The sequence below is a fragment of the Bactrocera tryoni genome, chromosome 5, assembly GCF_016617805.1.
Source record: "Bactrocera tryoni isolate S06 chromosome 5, CSIRO_BtryS06_freeze2, whole genome shotgun sequence".
Taxonomy (NCBI): domain Eukaryota; kingdom Metazoa; phylum Arthropoda; class Insecta; order Diptera; family Tephritidae; genus Bactrocera; species Bactrocera tryoni.
This window is the reverse complement of record NC_052503.1, coordinates 28161949-28181984: the sequence shown is the minus strand read 5'-3', so window position 1 is coordinate 28181984 and position 20036 is coordinate 28161949. Positions and strand designations below refer to the sequence as shown.

General features: G+C 35.1%; 1 protein-coding gene across 5 annotated transcripts in view; it reads right to left on the bottom strand.

Moving 5' to 3' along the window:
- Positions 1-3966: 3966 nt before the first annotated feature.
- LOC120776934 (glutamate decarboxylase) overlaps positions 3967-20036 on the bottom strand; it is a 63085-nt gene continuing 47015 nt past the window's right edge. For all 5 annotated transcript variants that reach the window (XM_040108009.1, XM_040108010.1, XM_040108011.1 and 2 more), the window contains exons 4-8: positions 17517-18085; positions 17352-17419; positions 9267-9345; positions 6268-6612; positions 3967-4469 (exon numbers count right to left, since the gene is read on the bottom strand). In XM_040108009.1, coding sequence (XP_039963943.1) covers positions 4296-4469; positions 6268-6612; positions 9267-9345; positions 17352-17419; positions 17517-18085 — 1235 coding nt within the window. In that variant the 3' untranslated portion in view covers positions 3967-4295. The remainder of the gene's footprint in view (positions 4470-6267; positions 6613-9266; positions 9346-17351; positions 17420-17516; positions 18086-20036) is intronic.

The following is a 20036-nucleotide window of genomic DNA, read 5'->3' as shown; positions in this document are numbered from 1 at the left end:
TATATGTAAATGTATGTGTATCAGTAGTTATAATATTTAACACTTTAATTTCAATTTAATGCGTGCAATTTTTAAATGTTATTTCGTGTACGGTGATAAAGTTAATTTGGTATTTAGTGTGGATATTCTAAGTAATGTAGGAGAAAAATAAAATAAATTCTGTATTATAAAATATATTACGTTAAGAGTGTGAGATTTCGTTTGCTAAAACAAATTAATATAAATTCATTTAATTTTAAATATTTTTAAAAAATATTTAAAAAAAATTAGAATAATCATGAAATTTTTTAAGTCTCTTTTAATTAATGAAATTTATTTTGAATTATTATTTTTTTTATTTTAATATTGCACTTCTTCCCCGCTTTCATGTATTTATATGTGCACTTATGTATGTAAGTGTGTATATTTTATCGCTAATTTCATTTCTTTATTTTATTATAATAAGGCTAAAATGAAAAGCAATATACTTATAAATATATCTATGAATTCAGCAGTAATAATATTTTTGTAAGCAAAACATTTTGCGAAAATAAGTATTTAAATATTTGGGTAATTTAATTGACTTATTTGAGTATTTGCAGTTTTTACTTGTGAAGAAAATTGAACTGGCCGCTTAACTGCTTTTATATTGAATTAAAGAAATATATAAAATAAATAAAAGAAAACAAAATAAAATTAAATAAAATAAAAATACATAAAATAAAATAAAATAAATACAAATAAAATAAAATTAATTTAATTTAATTTACTATTTTTCAGTTTTTACTAGCAGAGGAAATTTGAGTTGGCCTTTTTTAATGAATAAATAAAAAATAGAATAAAAAAATTCAATTAAAGTAAATAAAAAAATAAAATAAAAAGAAAAAGAAATAAATAAAATTAATGCTTACCTAAAGAATTAAAAACAGCAACTACTTTTTTCAAAAATTTCAACAAAAATATTTTTATTAAAACTTATTTTGTTTTTTTACTATGAGAAATAAACAAATACATAAAAAACTAAAATTGACTTATTCAACTTCAAATATACATATATGAAGTTTGACAAAAATACATTTTTAATATAACTATATTATAATAATAAAATAATTTAATAAAATGTACACAATTATTACTCGAAAATAATTTATAAACTTAAGTTACATAAGTTGGAAAAACTACGAGACAATATATTTATTAAAATTTTATACATTTCTTAAAAAAAATATTTTATATAAGAAAATTTGAAAACAATCCAAGAAGTCTTTAACATAAATAACCTGAATTTTTTTAAATACAGTTATTGGAAAAAAATTAATATAATCAATTAAAAGAAATATCTAAAGAATTAAATAATTAATAAACTATTTTTTTAATTAATTAATATTTACAAAAATTTATTAAATCAAACATTTTTTTTATAACCTCACTTTTTTTTTAATTTTTACAGAATAAATTTAATTCAAAGTTTAAAATTAAATTAAGCTTTTGAAACTAGAAAAGTTGCTTTGTACTATTTTGAAAACAAAAATATATTTTTTATAACAAGCGCAGGTAACTTTAATTATTTGCTTAGGTACTTAACGTTTTTTATGCGTAATATATTTGTATGTAGTTATGTGTGTATGAGTATTTATTTAACTTTTTATTTTATAAAATTTTTTTCTTGCTTTCCATTTATTAATGAGTATTAAGAAACTTAAAACTGAGTTCATATTATTCAATAAATAAATAATAATTTAATAAAATCGAAATAATTAAATAATAATGAAAAAAAATACTAAAAACTAAATGATTATAAATTAGTTTCCTTATCACTAAAAAAAAGATAATCGAAAGAACAGAAACCAAAAATTTAGCATTGCCACTTAATTCGTATTTATTTTTTTTTAATTAAATTGTATATGATTATAATATTTGTGCTTTAAAATTACTATTTTAAATAAACATAAAATAATAATTTGAATAAATATAAAAAATAAATACTTAAAAATTAAAAAAGAAATAATATACACAAAATAAAATATTATATATATTTTAAGTACAAATTTATTTGTTTTTTGTGCTACTAACTTAACATATTAAAAAAAATATTAATTACAAAAAAAAAAAAAACAAATAAAAAGTAGTAAAATTTCAGTTTTTATTTATAAATTTTCTAAAGATTTTTATTTGTTAACGTTTTTTCTTAAAAACTTACTATACATACAAAAATATAAAATAGTAATTTTAAATAAATATAAAAATAAATACATAAAAATAAAAAAATTTATCAAAAAATATTTTTAAATGTAAATTTTTTGCTTAATTATTTTTAATTAAGTTTGTGTTAGTAAGTTGACATATATAAATAAATATAAAAACGAAATAACAATTGTAAATAAACATAAAATATACATGCTTGAAAAAATTGTTTCATATACTATGTACATAAGTACATTTTTGATTAAATTTTTTTTAATTAAATTTTTTTGTGTTAGTAAGTTTCCTTATATATAAAAATTTAAGGTAATAATTTCAAATAATTAAAAAAAAATAAAAATAAAAATATTTTTAATTTTTTTCAAATAATTAAAAAAAATATTTTTTTAATTTTTTCAGGTATTTTTAATTAAAAAATAGTATATTTAATAATTATAAATTAAAAAAATAATATTTTTTAAATTAAATTTATTGCTTATTTTTTTTTTAATAAAAAATATTTTTACTTTTAAATTTGTTTGCTTATTTTTTTTTTTATGTTTTTTTTGGTTTAATGGACGAAATGTGTTTTACGAAGGAATCTCTAATATTATCTCAACAAAAATAAATATGTATATGTATCATATGCGTATGTATTTGTCCATTAATTTATATATTTTGTAGTTGCATTTTCAGCTGGAGCTGCATTAGCGCTAGATAGCTCCAAGTTCCAGCTCCCTAACTGCAGGCGCGGTTTCGTGTGTGTTGCTGGTGGTGGGCGATGATGCTGCATTTCTGGTACGTGTTGGTGGTTATGGTGCTCTAAATAAATACACATTTAGTTTGCTTCATTTAAATATTATAATTAACATTTTCCATACATATTTATATTGATGTATGTATGTATATAAGTTTTATTCATGTTTTTAACAGTCCCAAGCGTTTTCAATAAGTTATCTCAACTTTGCTTTAACTTCTAGCAATGCACAGTGTGTCATTTCGGCATATTTTTTTTAAATATTTTATCTCAAATATGTTTATATATAAGTGTATGTATTTTTGTACATATATATATTTAATAATTTCAAAATACACACACCTTTACATTAATGAAATATAATTACATACAAACAGCTTTGTTAATTTAATTAAATTAAATAATTTGCTACTTTGCTACGGTTTATTTCACTTGCAGCACTCACACAGGTAAATGCAAGTGAATGCATACAAATATATACCTAAATATGTACATATATATTTATTACATTTATGTACTTGCATCTGCGCATGTGTAAGCGCATACACTGTAAGTTATATATACCGTTACTAGATGTAATTGACAACGAGGTCGGGGATTCAGCTTCACTCCACAAATTTTAGCTTCGTTTTAGCCCTTTTGGCTAATATTCAGCATACATACATATTTGTTTAGCTTTTGTTGTTGTAAATATGTATATAGCAATTAGTAATGTATAACATTAGATATATGTACTTATATATATATATAAATATGTATTATGTGTAAAGTATGTATGTGTTTAGCACACAAACGAAACAGTGATTAAAGTCTCAGGCGTACAATAACAACAACAATTGAAAACAGTTAATTAAAATGATCTGATTAATACTTAACAATGCTTACAGCGCGCATTAAATGTAAATATGTGTGCATGTATGTATGTATGTATATAAGTATACATACGTGCATGAAGCATGAATGCATGAATTACACATACATACATACAATAAATGTATAACTTGAGTATGCATGCGCTGCGCAGGCGCGAACAACATTATTTGTTTTTGTTTTTGCTTTGATATGCTTTTACCTTAAAGATAGTTCTTGGTCGATATAGATTTGGCTAAATAATATTTTTTTTACTTTTTTTTGGCATTTTCTTGTTTTTATTTTATAATCAGTTATGGTTTTTGTTTTTGTTTTTTTTTATTTTTTTTGTATTTCTTTCTAATTTTCGTTAATTGAACTATGTCGCCGCCTAGTGTGCACTGCCTACAGCCCTGAGTGTCTTTAGAACTGCAAGTTGCGCCATTGGCCTACTTAACTGTACATATGTAACTGTAATTGCACAGTCCGTTATTCAAGTTAACTCAGCGTTTTCAGTTCCATCGTTCGTTTACAAATCGTCACCCAATCGATGTATTTCGTCTAGCATAAAGTCGACATCCTGTTCGGTCACAGCGGCCGACGAGATGATCGAGCGGAAGAAATTTGGTCGCCGGTCGTCTGGCTGGTAGCCGACCATCAGTGAACCTTTCTGCATCATGCGACCCTTGATGATGGGGCAGATCTGTGGAATTAGAAAGATACAACATCACTAATTTATAATATACATTTGTACATATGTACATATATATAGTAAAATTCAGTTTTAAATTTGCACGTGCTCAAAATAGTACTCATACGACATGGTGACCGTTGAAAGCTCTGATATTCGTCTCCAACCAAAACTTTCGAAACAAAAACAAATGCGAGAAAATACAGAAAGCCTTTTGATTTGAGAATATCTGTTTCGCTTTAATTATTTCTTATTTCATGAGAATAGAGAGCTCGGGGCGTTATGAAGTTTCCAAGGGTTCTCCCATAGCATGCGAAGCATATTAGTTAAGTCGTTTAAACGCAAAAACAAGGCGGATCACACTTCACGTTAATACTTATACCAGAAAAGACTCTCGAAGAGCTCGAGTATTGGAAGCATAATGATTAATTTGACATCTGTGAAAAGTGTCTGTGATCTGTCAAAAAAGATCCCAGAGTTAGAAGCCCTTTTCTTTTATTTTTATGTAAATCTCATTTCAGAGGGGCTTGAGGGTTCGAGTTATAAGGAAACATTCGACTTAAACGAGTTTTAAAGAAACTTTAGTTTGCCGAAAGGGATTTTAGAGTTTGCTGCTCTATCCCTCTGCATAAATCTAAGTCTCATTCTAGAAAATACTGTAGGAGGGCTCGAGGCATAAAGATAAATTTGTCTTCTACAAGATTGAAACTAACAGTGGTATACCGATAGCGATACCATAGATTTTAGATTTCTTTCTCTATCTTACGAAACGCCGCTAGGCTCTCAAAGTTAAAGTATGACTTTAAATGAATCTGACTTGTGGAATTCGAAGTGCAGGATAATTCATTGCTAGCAGAAAACTTGGAAACAATTATAAAAGTATATGCCCAGGTAATTGTTATATCCGAAGAGTATCAATAAACCAGTTTCTTTAAAGGTTTAAGCCTATAGCCTGCAATTCCTCTACCGAAAAAGGAATTGCCCTCTTCTACATGGATGAAAAATCGTGAGAGAGAGTGTGATTTTGGAAGGAAAGAACAATATGAAAGAAGACTTTACGAAGCTCAGCTTTCTCGACAAAGAAATTTGAGCTCGTTTCCTTTGATAACTGGAGATACATTCAGATGAAGCATCCATTACCTTATTTTAAGGAAGTCTGGAAAAGGACCATTATGATTTGCATTAGGCCTATCGGGAATTTTGGTCCCATAAAAGACCATAAATAATCTAATCCAAAGTAAATTTCATAATATAATATATCCTGGTATACATTTGGCAAAAATATCACTTTACATAAAGAAGGCGATGTTAGAAAATGTTCTTGTTAGAGGTTTTCCTATATGATAGCTTCTCAGATTCTTATTTTTTGACGTAGACACCGTTTACACGGTTATAGCCGACTTTTAATGGGGAATGTTTTTTACGTGGCGGGTCCCAAACCCAGCGCAGAACCCAGGGATATTTCTCTTTCAATTGGATGTTGTTTGGCTACTCAGAGGATACTTGGTGTAACACCGGAAGTCATGAGCTGCTTGAGTCATATGTAAAATAATCGTTTCTGGCCATTTCTAAGTAAATGATGCTTAGAGAACTCTCCTCACTTTCGTGAACTCCGCTAAAAAAACTTGTATACGAAGGCAATAAATAATCTAGCGAATTGAATTCAGCCCTAGAGAATTCTGAAAACGTACAGTAAAATTTTCTGTATCATCCTCAATTTACAGTATAATTTTGCAATTCTGTTTAGTGCTTTTCCTGTTTTTAAAATTCGTACCCAATTTATGTAGATTAATAAAAACCTATTACTTACCTTGGCCAATTCAGCTTCCTTCCTCTTATCATGTGGCACACCCCTTAAACGTTTTGGTATATACCAGAAGGAAACATTGACCAACTCGGGTTCGAGTATCAGATGGAAGTGGTCTGATTGCTCTCTAATACGCTTGACTTGGTATTCAGCGAGCTGCATTAAACGATCCTGTTGACGTTCGAAACCCTCATTGCCCTTGGAACGCCACTGCAGCCACAATTTGAAGATGTCGTTGTGTCGGCCGCACTGAATGACCTTGTCGCCGGTGTCATAGCTGATGTCGTACTGTTTGTCCGTCATGAATAGATATTCGGCTGACATTTGATTACAGCTAATCAATAGACCCTGCGGGTGAGTAAAAGAAAACGCAACGGATTAGTGCAAGAGTGACATGTGCAGTGTGATGGCTGGAGAGTGAAGTGTTATGACTAGAGAGTGAAGCGTGCTAGAGCGTGTAATGGCTGTGCACATATTTAATGTTAGTGTGTGTGTGTAGGTTGAGTTGCCAATATGTGTTTTGTTGTAATCTTGCCAGCAGATTTGGTTCTCACGCATTTAATGCGCTTTTCATGTTGAATCGTTATTTGTAGTTGTAATTGTAATTCCTTTCAAGCTTGTCAGACTATTTACTTTGGGGATTAGGGAAAGTGGACAAAGTGTAGGATTGAAGTGAAGTAGAATTTTTGAAGTAAACTTAAAGCCGGAAAGGAGCGAAGAAGCAAATTTAGCAGAGAATAATTATTTTTTTGAGAAGAAGAAGTATATTTTTTTATTTTTAAGAAATTATTTTGCAATTAAACTGTTTGTATTTTGTTTGTATATACAACAGCCACTTATACCTATATATATGTGTAAGTATATAAGCAACAATAACTGCACAGCGTCAGCATGCCAAAAGCACATTTTGCCAATAAGTCAAGTTGAAAATTTAATTAAAATTCCAAAACTGACAGTTTGACTACGGCGAAACCGGCAATAACTTTCAAAAACAACTGTGACCAAAGCGAGCATATTGCACGAATGACTTTTGTTGCTGTAGTGTAGCTGCTGTTGCTCGTTTTGCTTATTGTACTGTTACAAAAATTTGCTACTAATGGCTTTCGGGGGTGATTTTGTTGGCATTTCATTTGGGTGCACGCACGACGAATACAATTTGAATTAGACAGACTGGTGCATTATTGAAATTCCAACAACATATGTGTGTATGTATAATGTACATACATATGTATATTGTACACGAAAAGTACAAATCATGTTGAGAATTAAAGAGAGAGTTGAAGTGGAATGAACAATAAGTTAACAGGTTGAACCTTTAAGAAGATTGAAAAACATACTATAAAGGAAAACTCTTCTTGCTCCAAAATTCCATACTCCTATATGGTATACATAGCGCTTATTTTCGTAAGCTTCCTTAACTACTATCATCCTCGGGCATAATAGACCCGCGGTGCATTTCTCGCTTATAAAGTACTATGTTCTAAAATCATATTATCTGAACCAATCTGTTCTTAAATTTACAATTTTTAATTCTTGATTAATCGGTTAGCGCACTTGTTTCGAGTTACATATATTAGTAGATACCATTTATTGAAGATCCTTTAGACTAAGTTAAGAATTTGATATAGTTCAGTGCTAACATCAATTCCTGAATAATTCATCAAATTTTTTCTAACTTGCTTGCAATACTTCATTAATTAACGACATCAGCGATAAACCGATCAGACTGGTTTTGGAACTCGAAGGATATCCCTAGGTTATAGTAATAAATAACTTAATTTCGATATATATAAGAAGAATCATTCGTATTTACACTCGTAGAATATGTCTAAGCCAGTAAGTCTAGTGTAAAATTTCATGTCTCAGTTTTTTGCAAAAAAATAAAAGTAACGGGTGATCCAAGTATAGGTACTTTTTCCAATAGTATTTTTTTTTTAAGATCACGCGTGAGTCGTGTCAAGCTTTCAAGTTATTGTATAATGTTCGAAAGAAGAGACAACGTCCAGCACGAAGTGAAGAAAATATAGCAAATGTAGCTGAGAGTGTACACGACTCGGCGCTGTTCAAGAACTGAAGTCGCTCGACTTTCCCAAACGACATCGACAAGTTCCAAGAAGATCCGACGTTCTCGACCCAAATTTTGTTCAGCGATGAGGCCCATTTTTGGTTCAATGGGTATGTAAACAAGCAAAATTGCCGAATTTGCGACGAAGGGAACCCGAAGAGATTCAAAAACTGTTATTCCATTCAGAAAAAAAACAACGGTTTGGTTTGGTTTGTGGGCTGGTGGAATCATTGGCCCATATTTATTCATAATGATGTGGGTGAGAACGTAACCGTCAATGGCGACCGTTATCGCGACGTGATAACCGACTATTTGTTGCTTAAAATTGAAGCTCGTGATCTCGGCGACATTTGGTTTTAACAAGACATCAATCAATGGATTTATTGAGAGAACACTTCGGTGAGTAAATAATTTCACGTTTTGGGCCAGTCGATTGCCCACCAAGATCGTGTGATATCACACCGTTACATTTTTTACTGTGAGGATATGTAAAGTCTAAAGTCTATGCGGACAATCCCGCTCTGATTGAGGTCCTGGAGCAAAACAGCACGCGTGTCATTCGCCAGTTACGAGTTAAAATGCTCGAACGAGTCATCAAAAATTGGACTTAACAGATGGACCATCTGAGACGTAGCCGTGGCAAACACTTGAAAGAGATAATCTCCAAACAATCTCTGTGATAAAGATTGCGTAGTTCTCCGCAATCCTTATAAATTTTCTTCTTAACGACTACCTAGCTTAATCCATATACATATGTATGTATGTATACCGATTGCTTACAAACTACTAATAAAAAAAGTTGTTTTGAAATGTTTTTGTTTGCCTGGTTGACTTAACTTTTCGTCTGGTGTACAGTACATTTGCATTTGCATGCAGTGTATTTTGTATAAAAGTGTATGTCTGTATATATTCATATTTATATAAGAAATCTACTTACATCCTCCTTGAAATGTATGGTGGAGCACTGCAACAAAGCGCCCATCAATTTATGTGGATTCCAGGTGACCGAGTCGGCTCTAAAGCGTGCATAATTTGTATAGCATAATCAAAAAAAAAGAGAAAAATCGAAATAAATTATTGCATAATTGGCCGCAACTGTGAACTCATAATTAATTATTAAGTAAATGAAATTAATAAATTATATTTGCCACAATTAAATGGCATTCAGCAACAAATTACAAGCAATTAACGCGAGTCCACTGACTTCAGGGAAGACCAGAACAAACCGCGAGGGATGAGAGCAACGCTCATATATCCTCATATATACTTATGTATGTTTCTGCGAGACTCGTTGAACGGCCGCAACATTTAATTCAATTCAAACAGCACGTCAAGGGGGGCACGAAAAAAGTTGGTAGCTGCTCGACAGGGGTGCGGATGAGGCAGGCTGCAATGTCGCGTTGACTATGAGCGCGCCTGCTAAACATCCCTCTGGGAGCTATTTACGGTTTGCCACACAGATGCTGCCAGCAATTTCGACGCGACTTTCGCAATAAGGTTTACACTTTACTTGGCTGTGGTTGTGCCTCGGCGGCATGGGTCGGTTGTTGGCGGCACGCAGTCTGCGGCGCAAGGCCGTGATGTTATCTTATTTGTTCAGTAGAACGTAAACACTCGAATGACATTTGCCAGATTTCAATTGCAGCGTTTATACTCGACATAAACCTCGTTACACACATACATATATATAATACTTGTATGTATGTGTGCGTTTGTCGTAGAGTATATGTATGGCCGGAATAAGTGCGTTTATTTGTTGTGTTCTTGAGAAGGCGTTCGTTGGCAGTGGCTTGTAAGTGGCATATGAGTGCTCTTCATCAGGTTCATCAATAAACGGTTTTGTGTGTGGCACTTCGGTTTTTCCCGCCGGAATTGATAGTGATTTGTGTGCAGCATATCATTTCGTAGCGATACGAGTATCATTTACTTTTTTTTATTAACACTTGTCAAATACTGATACTTTCGGTGGTTTAAGAAAGATTAATCGTCTTTCTATGAAGATTCAATAAATTACGGTCGCAGTATCGAACACATTTCGCAAGAAGATTATAATAAGGCATTATTTTGCATTTTGAGGACTTCACTTCACTTGTGGAGGTAAAAAACGAAGCAGCACTGCGGTACAGCTTCTTATAGCAAGCTACCGATGGCTACGTTTCTTTCAATAGGTAGTGGTCATCATAACCTTCATTGATGGCTGAATATCTTTTAAACAGAAATATTGAATTGGAAAGTCTTAATTTATCTGCTACTTAATAAGAAACTCTCGGGAGAGGAAAGGATTTTATTACAAAATGCTTATCAATGACCAATGTAATGTATCCTCTCATCATCTAATCTTGTCGATGAGGAGTTCGGCATAATAATTGCTATCATTTCGTTTCATTACAAACTCTCTTAAACACTTGAAGTGAATACATCAGAAAAAGCGAAACCATCATCCCATTAACTTTTCTTCTTTCGGATTATATGCTCAGAAAATGTTACTCTTTTAGGTAATATATCCTCTCCCGTCCCTTAGCGAAGGATCTTTTTTCAAATAATACAATTTTGGAACTTTTATAAAAGTGAATTCAAATTAACATTAGAGTGGTTCGACTTTTTTTCCATAAAATCGCGTATGCGACGAGAAACTTTGTCTAAGGGACTATTGGTCTAAAAGCGATTTTGAGTTAGCGATTTTTATAGCGAGGCTTAAAAAATATGACTAATCGGTTATATGGGAGATACTAGTATATGTGAAATAGTTGCCCAGTCTGATTGATTATAATAACGATTAATAGAATATAAAAATGCACCTACGTATTAACTTTCATTGAAATACCTCAAAAACTGACCAGCAAAATTTCATAATCCCTAAGAAACTTCGTCTTAAAAATTGGTGATTCGAAATCGCTATTAGATTCTTAGTTTCTAAGACAAAGATGTTCAGAATGATCCGTAGAACACTGCCTTCATACCCGAATTTTTAATTTTTTTGGCTCCCTGTAAAGTGAAAGTAGTAGACCTCTTTCCAGTTTTGAAGAAACCAAATGGAAACGAAGTTAATTCAAAAGATGTTTCGGAAGCCTCACTTAGCAGAAAGCATAAAAGAGTTATGCAAAAACAGGAAGTATTAACTTGGTTGGCTGTTGGGTTAGAAAGAAAGAAGCCTCATAAAGAACTACGGAGTTTTGGTAAATAAACTATTTAGCCCTGTTATGAAAATATACTTTTATACATCTCCAAATATGGACGAGATTCATCCTAAAATCATGTTAACTTCCGCATGAAAGAATCCTATGACTATCGAAGAATATAAAATGTTAGATTGGTACTAAAAAAAGGCGTTTTTAAGGTTTTCAGACTTTTTACAACCAATGATCTTGATAAGGAATGTTCAAGAAATATTTCCCTGATTTTATAAGTTTATTATAACAGAAAAAATAGTAAAATAAATATCATAAGATCGTTATAAAAATATTGCAGTAACTAATCAATTAAACTGTGAGCAAATCTATCAAGGTCAGAACTAAAGAATTTATTTCAAAGTTTGAAGATAGGCTTTTTCTTGCTACTGAAAGATATTGTGAATATGATTTTATAATAGATGTGTGCTTTTTGGCTTTACTTTTTAAGATATAGACTAGATTTTCTTCACTATTCCATAAATTGAAGATCTCAGACTTCTCAAACTATTTTTGAAACTCTAATGAATTTTAAAGTTTACAAATGCAGAAGAAGATAGAAATTTAATAAAGTAAAAAAACCAGAGAAATCCGGCTATCCTGCAAAAAAATCAGAACGAACTAGTTGTTCTGAAAAGAAAGCAAAGACAGGAGGGAATCGTGATCTAGGTATAAAGGCTAGTACTAGCACTCGAGTTGTAGCTAAGCCTAACTTCAGAAAAGCAGCTACATCACAACAGCCTGGAGCATAGCGAGTAAACAGAGTTTGGCTACAAAGCAGGAAGGGAATGAGACGTCAAGAGCCAGGTTTCCGGTAGTACATCTTCAAAAAAATGTCCAATTAAGGTCAATGATCCAGCTACACAAGGTACAGCAAAATCATAATGCTGCTCTCCTGCACAGAAGGGTACAATTGCTATAGCCAATCAAAGGAACTTTCAAAACAGTTCCAGGATTTCATTGGGTGTGCGAACGCAGTTTTGCGCAATTTTAAATTTGAACCGCTAGAGGCACAAATACAGCTCATACATCTATCGCTGGTACTAGGGCAAGGTCAAGAAGATGGTATATAACCCCGAGAGATCAGTTCAGCTTTACATAACCGTTATATCCAAAGCGAAGGGGGGTATATCTCGCAGCTAAGCTGGTAGCGGTCGATAAGAAAATAAATTTTATACAGGCCAAGAGTAAGGGCTTGGTCTCGGGCTACACTATCACAGTCGGACCCGATAATTCAGCTCATTAGAGGCCGCCTTTAAAATTTGCCAACGGAGGGTGAATATTCGGAAAGGCTTTTGAAAACCTCACAACTGAATCTGGTGTGGAGACGAAAAGGACGACGATTTCGATCATGCCGTTGTTGACTAAGGAATCCATAGAACCGCTGGAAAAAGGTGGTGGGGAGATAGCTATGTATTCACGAAGGTCAAAATTGTGACATACAAATCAGATATCGATGCTACCGGGTACCTGACAATGAAATGGGTGAAACGAGGAAGGTGAGAACTTTTCGGGGTCTAAACTAGTGGACAGACTCTCAAAATTATGTCAAACAACGTGACTAGAAAGAACTAGCTAAACTTGTTCCCTTGGATGCAAACCGTTGTGTAGGAACACAGAAACAGAATATGTCTATACTCTCCATCTTTTCTATTAATTTGCCTCCACATCTCGTAAGATATCACTTAATAAAGTGGGAAGACCAATGTTCATTTCAAGTTAACGTAAGTATGCACATTCCTGCAATCTCAGCATCCACTTAAACACTCCAATTACTAATCCTTTAATGCAAATGTTATGTCATATGCTGGGCTGAGAACTCTCTATCTTTCAGATTGCACAATTTGCCAGGTGCACCAGCTGTTGTTGACGCTTGCATTGCACGGAAAGCAATAACAACACGGACAAATTGCAGGGTAGATGAGTGAGTTGTTCAGTTGTTGTAATCCTTTTGTTTCAAGTTGATGTTTATTGACATTCTTAACGGTAAAATGCACAACAAGAAAGAAGATGTTAAAGCAGAATGCGGGTCGTCCGCCATTGCGAGGGTACGAGACTAAAAAAATACGAAAATGGATTTTCAACAGCCACCCGCAGTCAATGGAAGAGTACTGGAGGGGAAAGCCAAGTGCAAAACGTTCAAAATTGAGCAGCGAAGAAAGGCGGCTCGTGGCATGGGCGAGAAGAACACATTGTTGAAATGTAATTGATGGCTGACGTGGCTGGGTTGGCTGGGTTGGCTGGGGTGTGTGTGGACTTAGGTAAAATAAGGGCAACACTTTGCCAGCTATACAAACACACATACTCCGACTCATATACACTCTTACAGAAATCACTTCATGAGGGGTTTTTCCTGCTTTGTGCTGCAAGCCGAAAGATTTGAAAGAGGTCTGAGGAATTTTCGTTTACAAATTTAATTTGCTTTGCACTCGGCGCTGCAGCGACACAAAGCTGGCATAACTGCGCCATGGAATGCCGTAATCTTCTGCAGTGGAATGCAATAAAAACAAACGGTGGACCAATCACTCCACTATTTTCATGGATGTAATGCATTTCCTCTCACACCCGCTGTCAGTAAAATCGAAGCCTTGTCAGCTTAAGCTAAGCTCACTCCGGTAAAGAAGCTGCTACTCCAAACTTGGATGTAATTTGAGTAAAACAACACCACTTCTGTCACTCACTCCCTCTGTTGCTGTTGTTGTGCGTATTAGAGTCTGGCAGCTTGTGGTGGCGCTGCGGCCATGCTAATCTTTAAATGGCCTAAGCATTCTCAAATTGATTACCATATCCATCAACGCCCGTTGTGCGCCTAATGCTATGCTTTTAATTTTTTTCAAGGCTTTATATAAAGTAGCTATAGCGCTTACACTCACACAAAACACTCGCACGCACTTTGCACTAGGCAGCAATTTATCGAGAGTAACCACTAATCTGTCGGCATTTATGGGCCTTCTTCCACTTGCAGCGTTCAATTATGTTAAGTTGCGGTTATGCAACTTCTTAGTCCTTCTTGTTGCCATGTATGGGTGTGTGCGCGTGTGCCTCCTATTGTTGCAGCCTTGTTTTAATTGATGCTTCGAAAATAATGCCAATGAATTGTGCCATTAATGGAGGGTACCATGACAAGCAGTAAGCGTCCAACTCTCTATTTGAAGCTAAGCCGAGCGTATGACATTTGATTAATGGCCGTTCGATGGCAGTGAAAGACAGCACCGACTGCTTTTAATGAAAAGTTGAAGCTTCAAAATCCAAATAGATGAGGAAGAAAGATTTTTTTAAACAGCACACTTAATTCAAAGCTGATATTGATTTTAAAATTGTTTAATAAATTTCGTACTTGCTCATCTGAGATTAATAATTATAAGAAATGTACTCGAGAATAGTACAAGAATTTTTTGCTTGGAGCTATTGTCTGCTATGAAATCCATGGATTTAGCTCGTGAAAATTTTTTGGCTGACACTACTGGCATGAATCGTTACCAAGCCAGGTTTAATCATTCAGTGATACAGAAAGTTTCGTCATAATTTCACAACTTCAGAACCAGCATACAACAATGGATGAAATGGTCCTGAATGAATTGCCTTTTCTATTAATTATGCAACCTAGACCATCTTTATGATGCTTTTATTCGCTCTAAGATTATTTTAGAAAAAATTATGATTTCCTATCATTTCTTTTTGTAATTACATCTAACTGTTATTATCATTAACGATTGTTAGATCACATATCTGTTATAAGAATAAAGAAGTTAGATGGTTGGAACCGAAGGCGTTATGGACATAGCGATATCCTCAACATAATCGGCATACTGAGCTACTACAAGTTGCTTCCCAAAGTAAACAGGACTTTTTGAATCTAGCACCCCCTGGTGGGGCCATCCATATGTCAACTGTGCTTTAGAAGCTGCTATCTTTAACGATTGCCCAGTGAGAATGTCATGACATTTCATCTATTGGAAGTGCAGTTTTTGCGTTTTAAGTGTCAGAATGTTTGTGTTATCGATGCGAAAGTGAGCTTCAAACAAAGAGCCAACATTAAATTTTGTTTTAAAATTGGTAAAACTTTTACCGAAACGTTTCAATTGTTGAATCAAGTTTACGGTGATGATTGCGTATCACGTAGCAGGGTGCACGAGTGGTTTCAACGTTTTCAAAGTGATCGTGAGGACATACATAAATGACGATCAACATGTGGGCCAATCAAAATCTGTGATCACCGGAAACTCCATCGAAACTGTGCGTGAATTCATCAAAAATCAGCCGAATCATCATAGAAATTCATGGAAATGGAATTGAACACCACCAAAACATCGACTTATCGCATTTTGACCGAACATTTGGGCTTACAAAGGGTGTGTGCACGGTGTGTTCCGCACAAATTGACTGACGACCAAAAATAACTCAGAATCCAACATTCGATTCGACGCTTGTGACCGATTATTTGACCAAAAATTATTTTAACCATTAACCACTCCTCGTATTCAGCGCGCGACTTCTTCCTTTTCGGAAAAAATCATTTCCCCATGAAAGGAAAGCGTTATGCAGAGGTAGAGGCCATTCAAAAGGCTTGCACTGGCATACTGCCATACCGGTCAACGAGCTAAAACACTCGTCCAACATGCTTTTGGACCATGCAAAAAGCTGTATTGAAGCAGGAGACTATTTTGAACAAAATAAATTGATTTTGCAGAAAAACCATTTGTTCTGTTTTTTTTAAGTCCTGTTTACTTTGAAACCCACCTTGTATTCGCGAGACCATCACCCATCTTGAGACCCAGACGGTAGAGACTCGATTCGGCACCATTTGCAGAAACTCGGACTAACGTATTAAACGACTAGGGGCTTTTTACGTCGAGATCTTAAATTTAAAGCGTACAAAATAAAGCTTTTGCAACTCGAGCTTCCCAAGCGACTCTCTATGGGCTTTTGAAAAATTTCCAGAAGACCCGACGTTTTCGAGCCAAATTTTATTCAGCGATGAGCCCCATTTCTAGCTCAATGGGTATGTAAACAAGCAAAATTGCAGAATTGGGACGAAGATCAACCTGAAGAATTTCAATAGGTGGCATTTTTTCAGAAAACACAACGGTTTGGTATGCTTTGTGGGATGGTGGAACCATCTGTCTTTATTTTTTTCAAAAATCATGCCGGTGAGAACGTAACCGTTAATGATGATTGTTATCGTTCCATGATAACCGACTATTTGATGACTGAAATGGAAGTTCGTGAGCTCGGCGACATTTGGTTTCAACAAGACGGCGCCACTTCCCACACATCGCATCAATTAATGTAATAATTGAGAAGTGTTATCGGTGAGCAGATAATTTCTCATTTTGGGCTGGTCGATTGGTCACCAATATCGTGTGATATCACAAGGTTAAACTTATTTCTGTGGGGATATGTAAAGTATTAAGTTTTTGCGGACACTCCTGCTTCGATTCAGACCTTGGAACAAAATAATACGCCAGACGCCAGTTACCATCGAAAAGTGAACTCAACGATGGACCATCTGAGAAATAGCCGCAGCATTAAATGGCTTAAACGCAATATTTCCAGATTTTTTACGAAATTTTGTTCGACACGGTTTGCTCCCACATTGCTTACTTGTGTTTAAAAGAACTGTAGTATGAACTTCTTTTTGGACGACGAAGTCAAAAACTCTCTAAATGAAATAGCAATGAACGAAAGATATGCAACAGGGTCAATCGAAGTTAATGCATTGTTCACCTGGAAGACTAGTGCTAAATTTCAAATAAAACCTGAAGTAAATCGTCGAAGTTACAGTAATATGGCTGTTCGAGATTCGTACTTTACCCCATCTAACACTTATGCAAATAATTATTCAGAAAACTCACCGCTCAATGCCCGAGAGACGAGGATGACGATATTTCCGCGACAAAAGCAGGCCGCCACCCCAGGCAGCCTAAAACAACAAGTAAGAAGAAAAGAAAGAAAAGAAAATACAATTGATAATTAGTTGTATGAATTTTCCTAAGTTTTTTCTTTGCAAGTCCACTTACATCTATGTGCAACCAACACTTGTACTTCTGGCAAATATCCGCTATCTGATTGATGTTGTCGAAGGCACCCAACACCGTAGTACCAGCGGTCGCATTGACGAAGAATGGAATGTGACCCTTGGCCTTCCGTTCCAATATCAAACGCTCCAACTCCGAAATAATCATTTTACCATGCTCATCAGATGGCACCATAACACAGTGATCTGTGCCCAGACCACAAACAGCGGCGCAGGACTTCACCGAATAGTGACATTGATCAGAGGTGAACATCACCAGCTGGCCGGGCAGACCGGCAGCACCATGTTCCTTGTAGTTAGGGAACATTTTGTGACGTGCCGCAAGGAATGCATACAAATTGGAAATCGAACCGCCTGGTGCCAGTATGGAGTCACCACCTTCCCAGCCAATAATTTGACGCATCTTCGAGAGTACCACATTCTCCATTAAAATGAAGACGGGCGCAATCTCATATGTGAACATGTTGGTATTGGCAGTTGCAGTCAACCACTCGCCAGCCATCGAGACGATGTCCAGTCCGCATGACAGCTGATTGAAGAAGTGTGGATGCCCTATGAAATAGAGAGAAACAAAAGAAATTAAAAGTATACTTAAATAAAAGTGGCGAATTGTGGAGGGAAAAAAATCTTAGATCAGAGTTGAGTTGTGTTTGATAATATGTGTGCGTGTGTGGGGTAAACGGAAATTAGCATAGCACTTCCGATCTGTGAAATGTCGCAGCAAAGATGGAAGCTGCTAGGCATCGAAATTTGTCGGCGCGATAATGAGCATAACCGCCAGATAACTTCACAACTAAGTTTTACTACATGAAGCCGCAATCCGAAGAAGCTTTTACATTCATTCGTGACTGTCGAGATCCCTAGGTATACTAGAGACTAGAGAAAAGTGGAAAAAGTGGACTTTACGGGCAAACCTGTCACGAAGAAGGTTTGGATTGTGTAAAAGTGATGTCTCGCTGTTTTTAGATTTAGAAAGTGTGATGTATAGTAGGTGTGGAATAGAAAAAAAGTCACCGAATTGTAATACTCAGACTTATTTGTCCGATTCGAGATCACCGCACTTGACCCTCCGTAGTCACCATAGTCGAATTAAGCTTCGACCTGTTGCCACCTTTTTCTTCGGGTTTGACCCGGAATGAGACATTCGCCGTGCAGTGGTTCGATTCTCCATAGAAACGAAGAGGGAATATCGCTGACCAATTCTGTCCAACTAAAATGACATAATATTTATACCTATCTATGTGGAAAAATGAAACGCCATCGACTGAAATCGACTCTAATGGTTAGATCATATTTGATCCCAGGCTATATTTTCGAGCTCCTAACTAATATTCTCTTGCGATGTAAGCCTTAAGAGCAGATATCCTTGGCCGTACTGTATTTAAAGTTTTATTTCAATAGGAAGCTTCAACTTAAAGAGGCAACGCGGAGCTTTTGCGATTATTCGCGCTTGTCTATCACAACGTCTCTGAACGTAATTATTTGGAGCAGCAGATTGAACGACACGAGACAGGCGGCAGACGACAGACGATGAGCCTTAAGCTGGCAACAGATGTGCTTGGCAGCTATATCACAGAATACTCACGCCAGAATCAAAAGACCCACTTCGATCAAAAAGAAAAGAGCAATTTTCGCTACCAATCTATGCTATGTTGAATGTTGAATGCAATCAAGAAGCGAAAGTAATGCGCTCATTGCGCTGCTAAGACAATGGCACGTCCAGACAGTGAGGAAACAAAAATATATATTAATATTTTTTATTGTTTACAAGTGTTTATGTGTGTATCTATGTAGAATTCCAGGCTTTTGTGGCACGTCGGGAAGCACGCCTGAGCGCAGTTCAATACCGTTGTATTCGAGGCCGAGGTCGCTGCTGCAAAGGTCAGTTCGAGCGTGAGCGAACACAGTTTGAACGAATAGGCGGCAGACTCCGGCACATCTGGCGTTTCCGTTAACAAATCGATAAATTTTTTTCGCAGCGAAAATAAAAGTCCATTGAAAATATGAATAAGGTCGCAACTGTTTGTTGGCTGTTGGCGAAAGTAACAGTGAGAGTCCTCCATTTAAATATAAACACACATACGAATATTGTATTTAGTGTTGGTAGCGCTCTAATTCTAATAAATGACACACGAGCTGCGCGGCTCTTCGACTGCTGCGAGTGGGTTCATAAATTGCTCATTTATTGCGGCTAATTGCGAATTACAGCAACACAACAGCCAAATGGGACGCTGGCGAAATCCCCAAACAGAGTCCACAATGAAAATCGCAAACAAATACGAAACAAATCCAAAAGTAAATAAAAATACAAACAAGATATAGTAAACAAAGCGCACGAACTCGACTTGCCCAACAACGATGTGCCAAGTGTGAATTCGCTCCACAAGGGGTTGCAGTTTTGTTGCGCGAACCCTTCGTCTTAAGTCGTTGGCTGCTCAATGCCGGGTGCCATAAGTCGTGTGATTAAAAACCCATTGCCTCAAGCCTTGCAGGCGTCATTCAT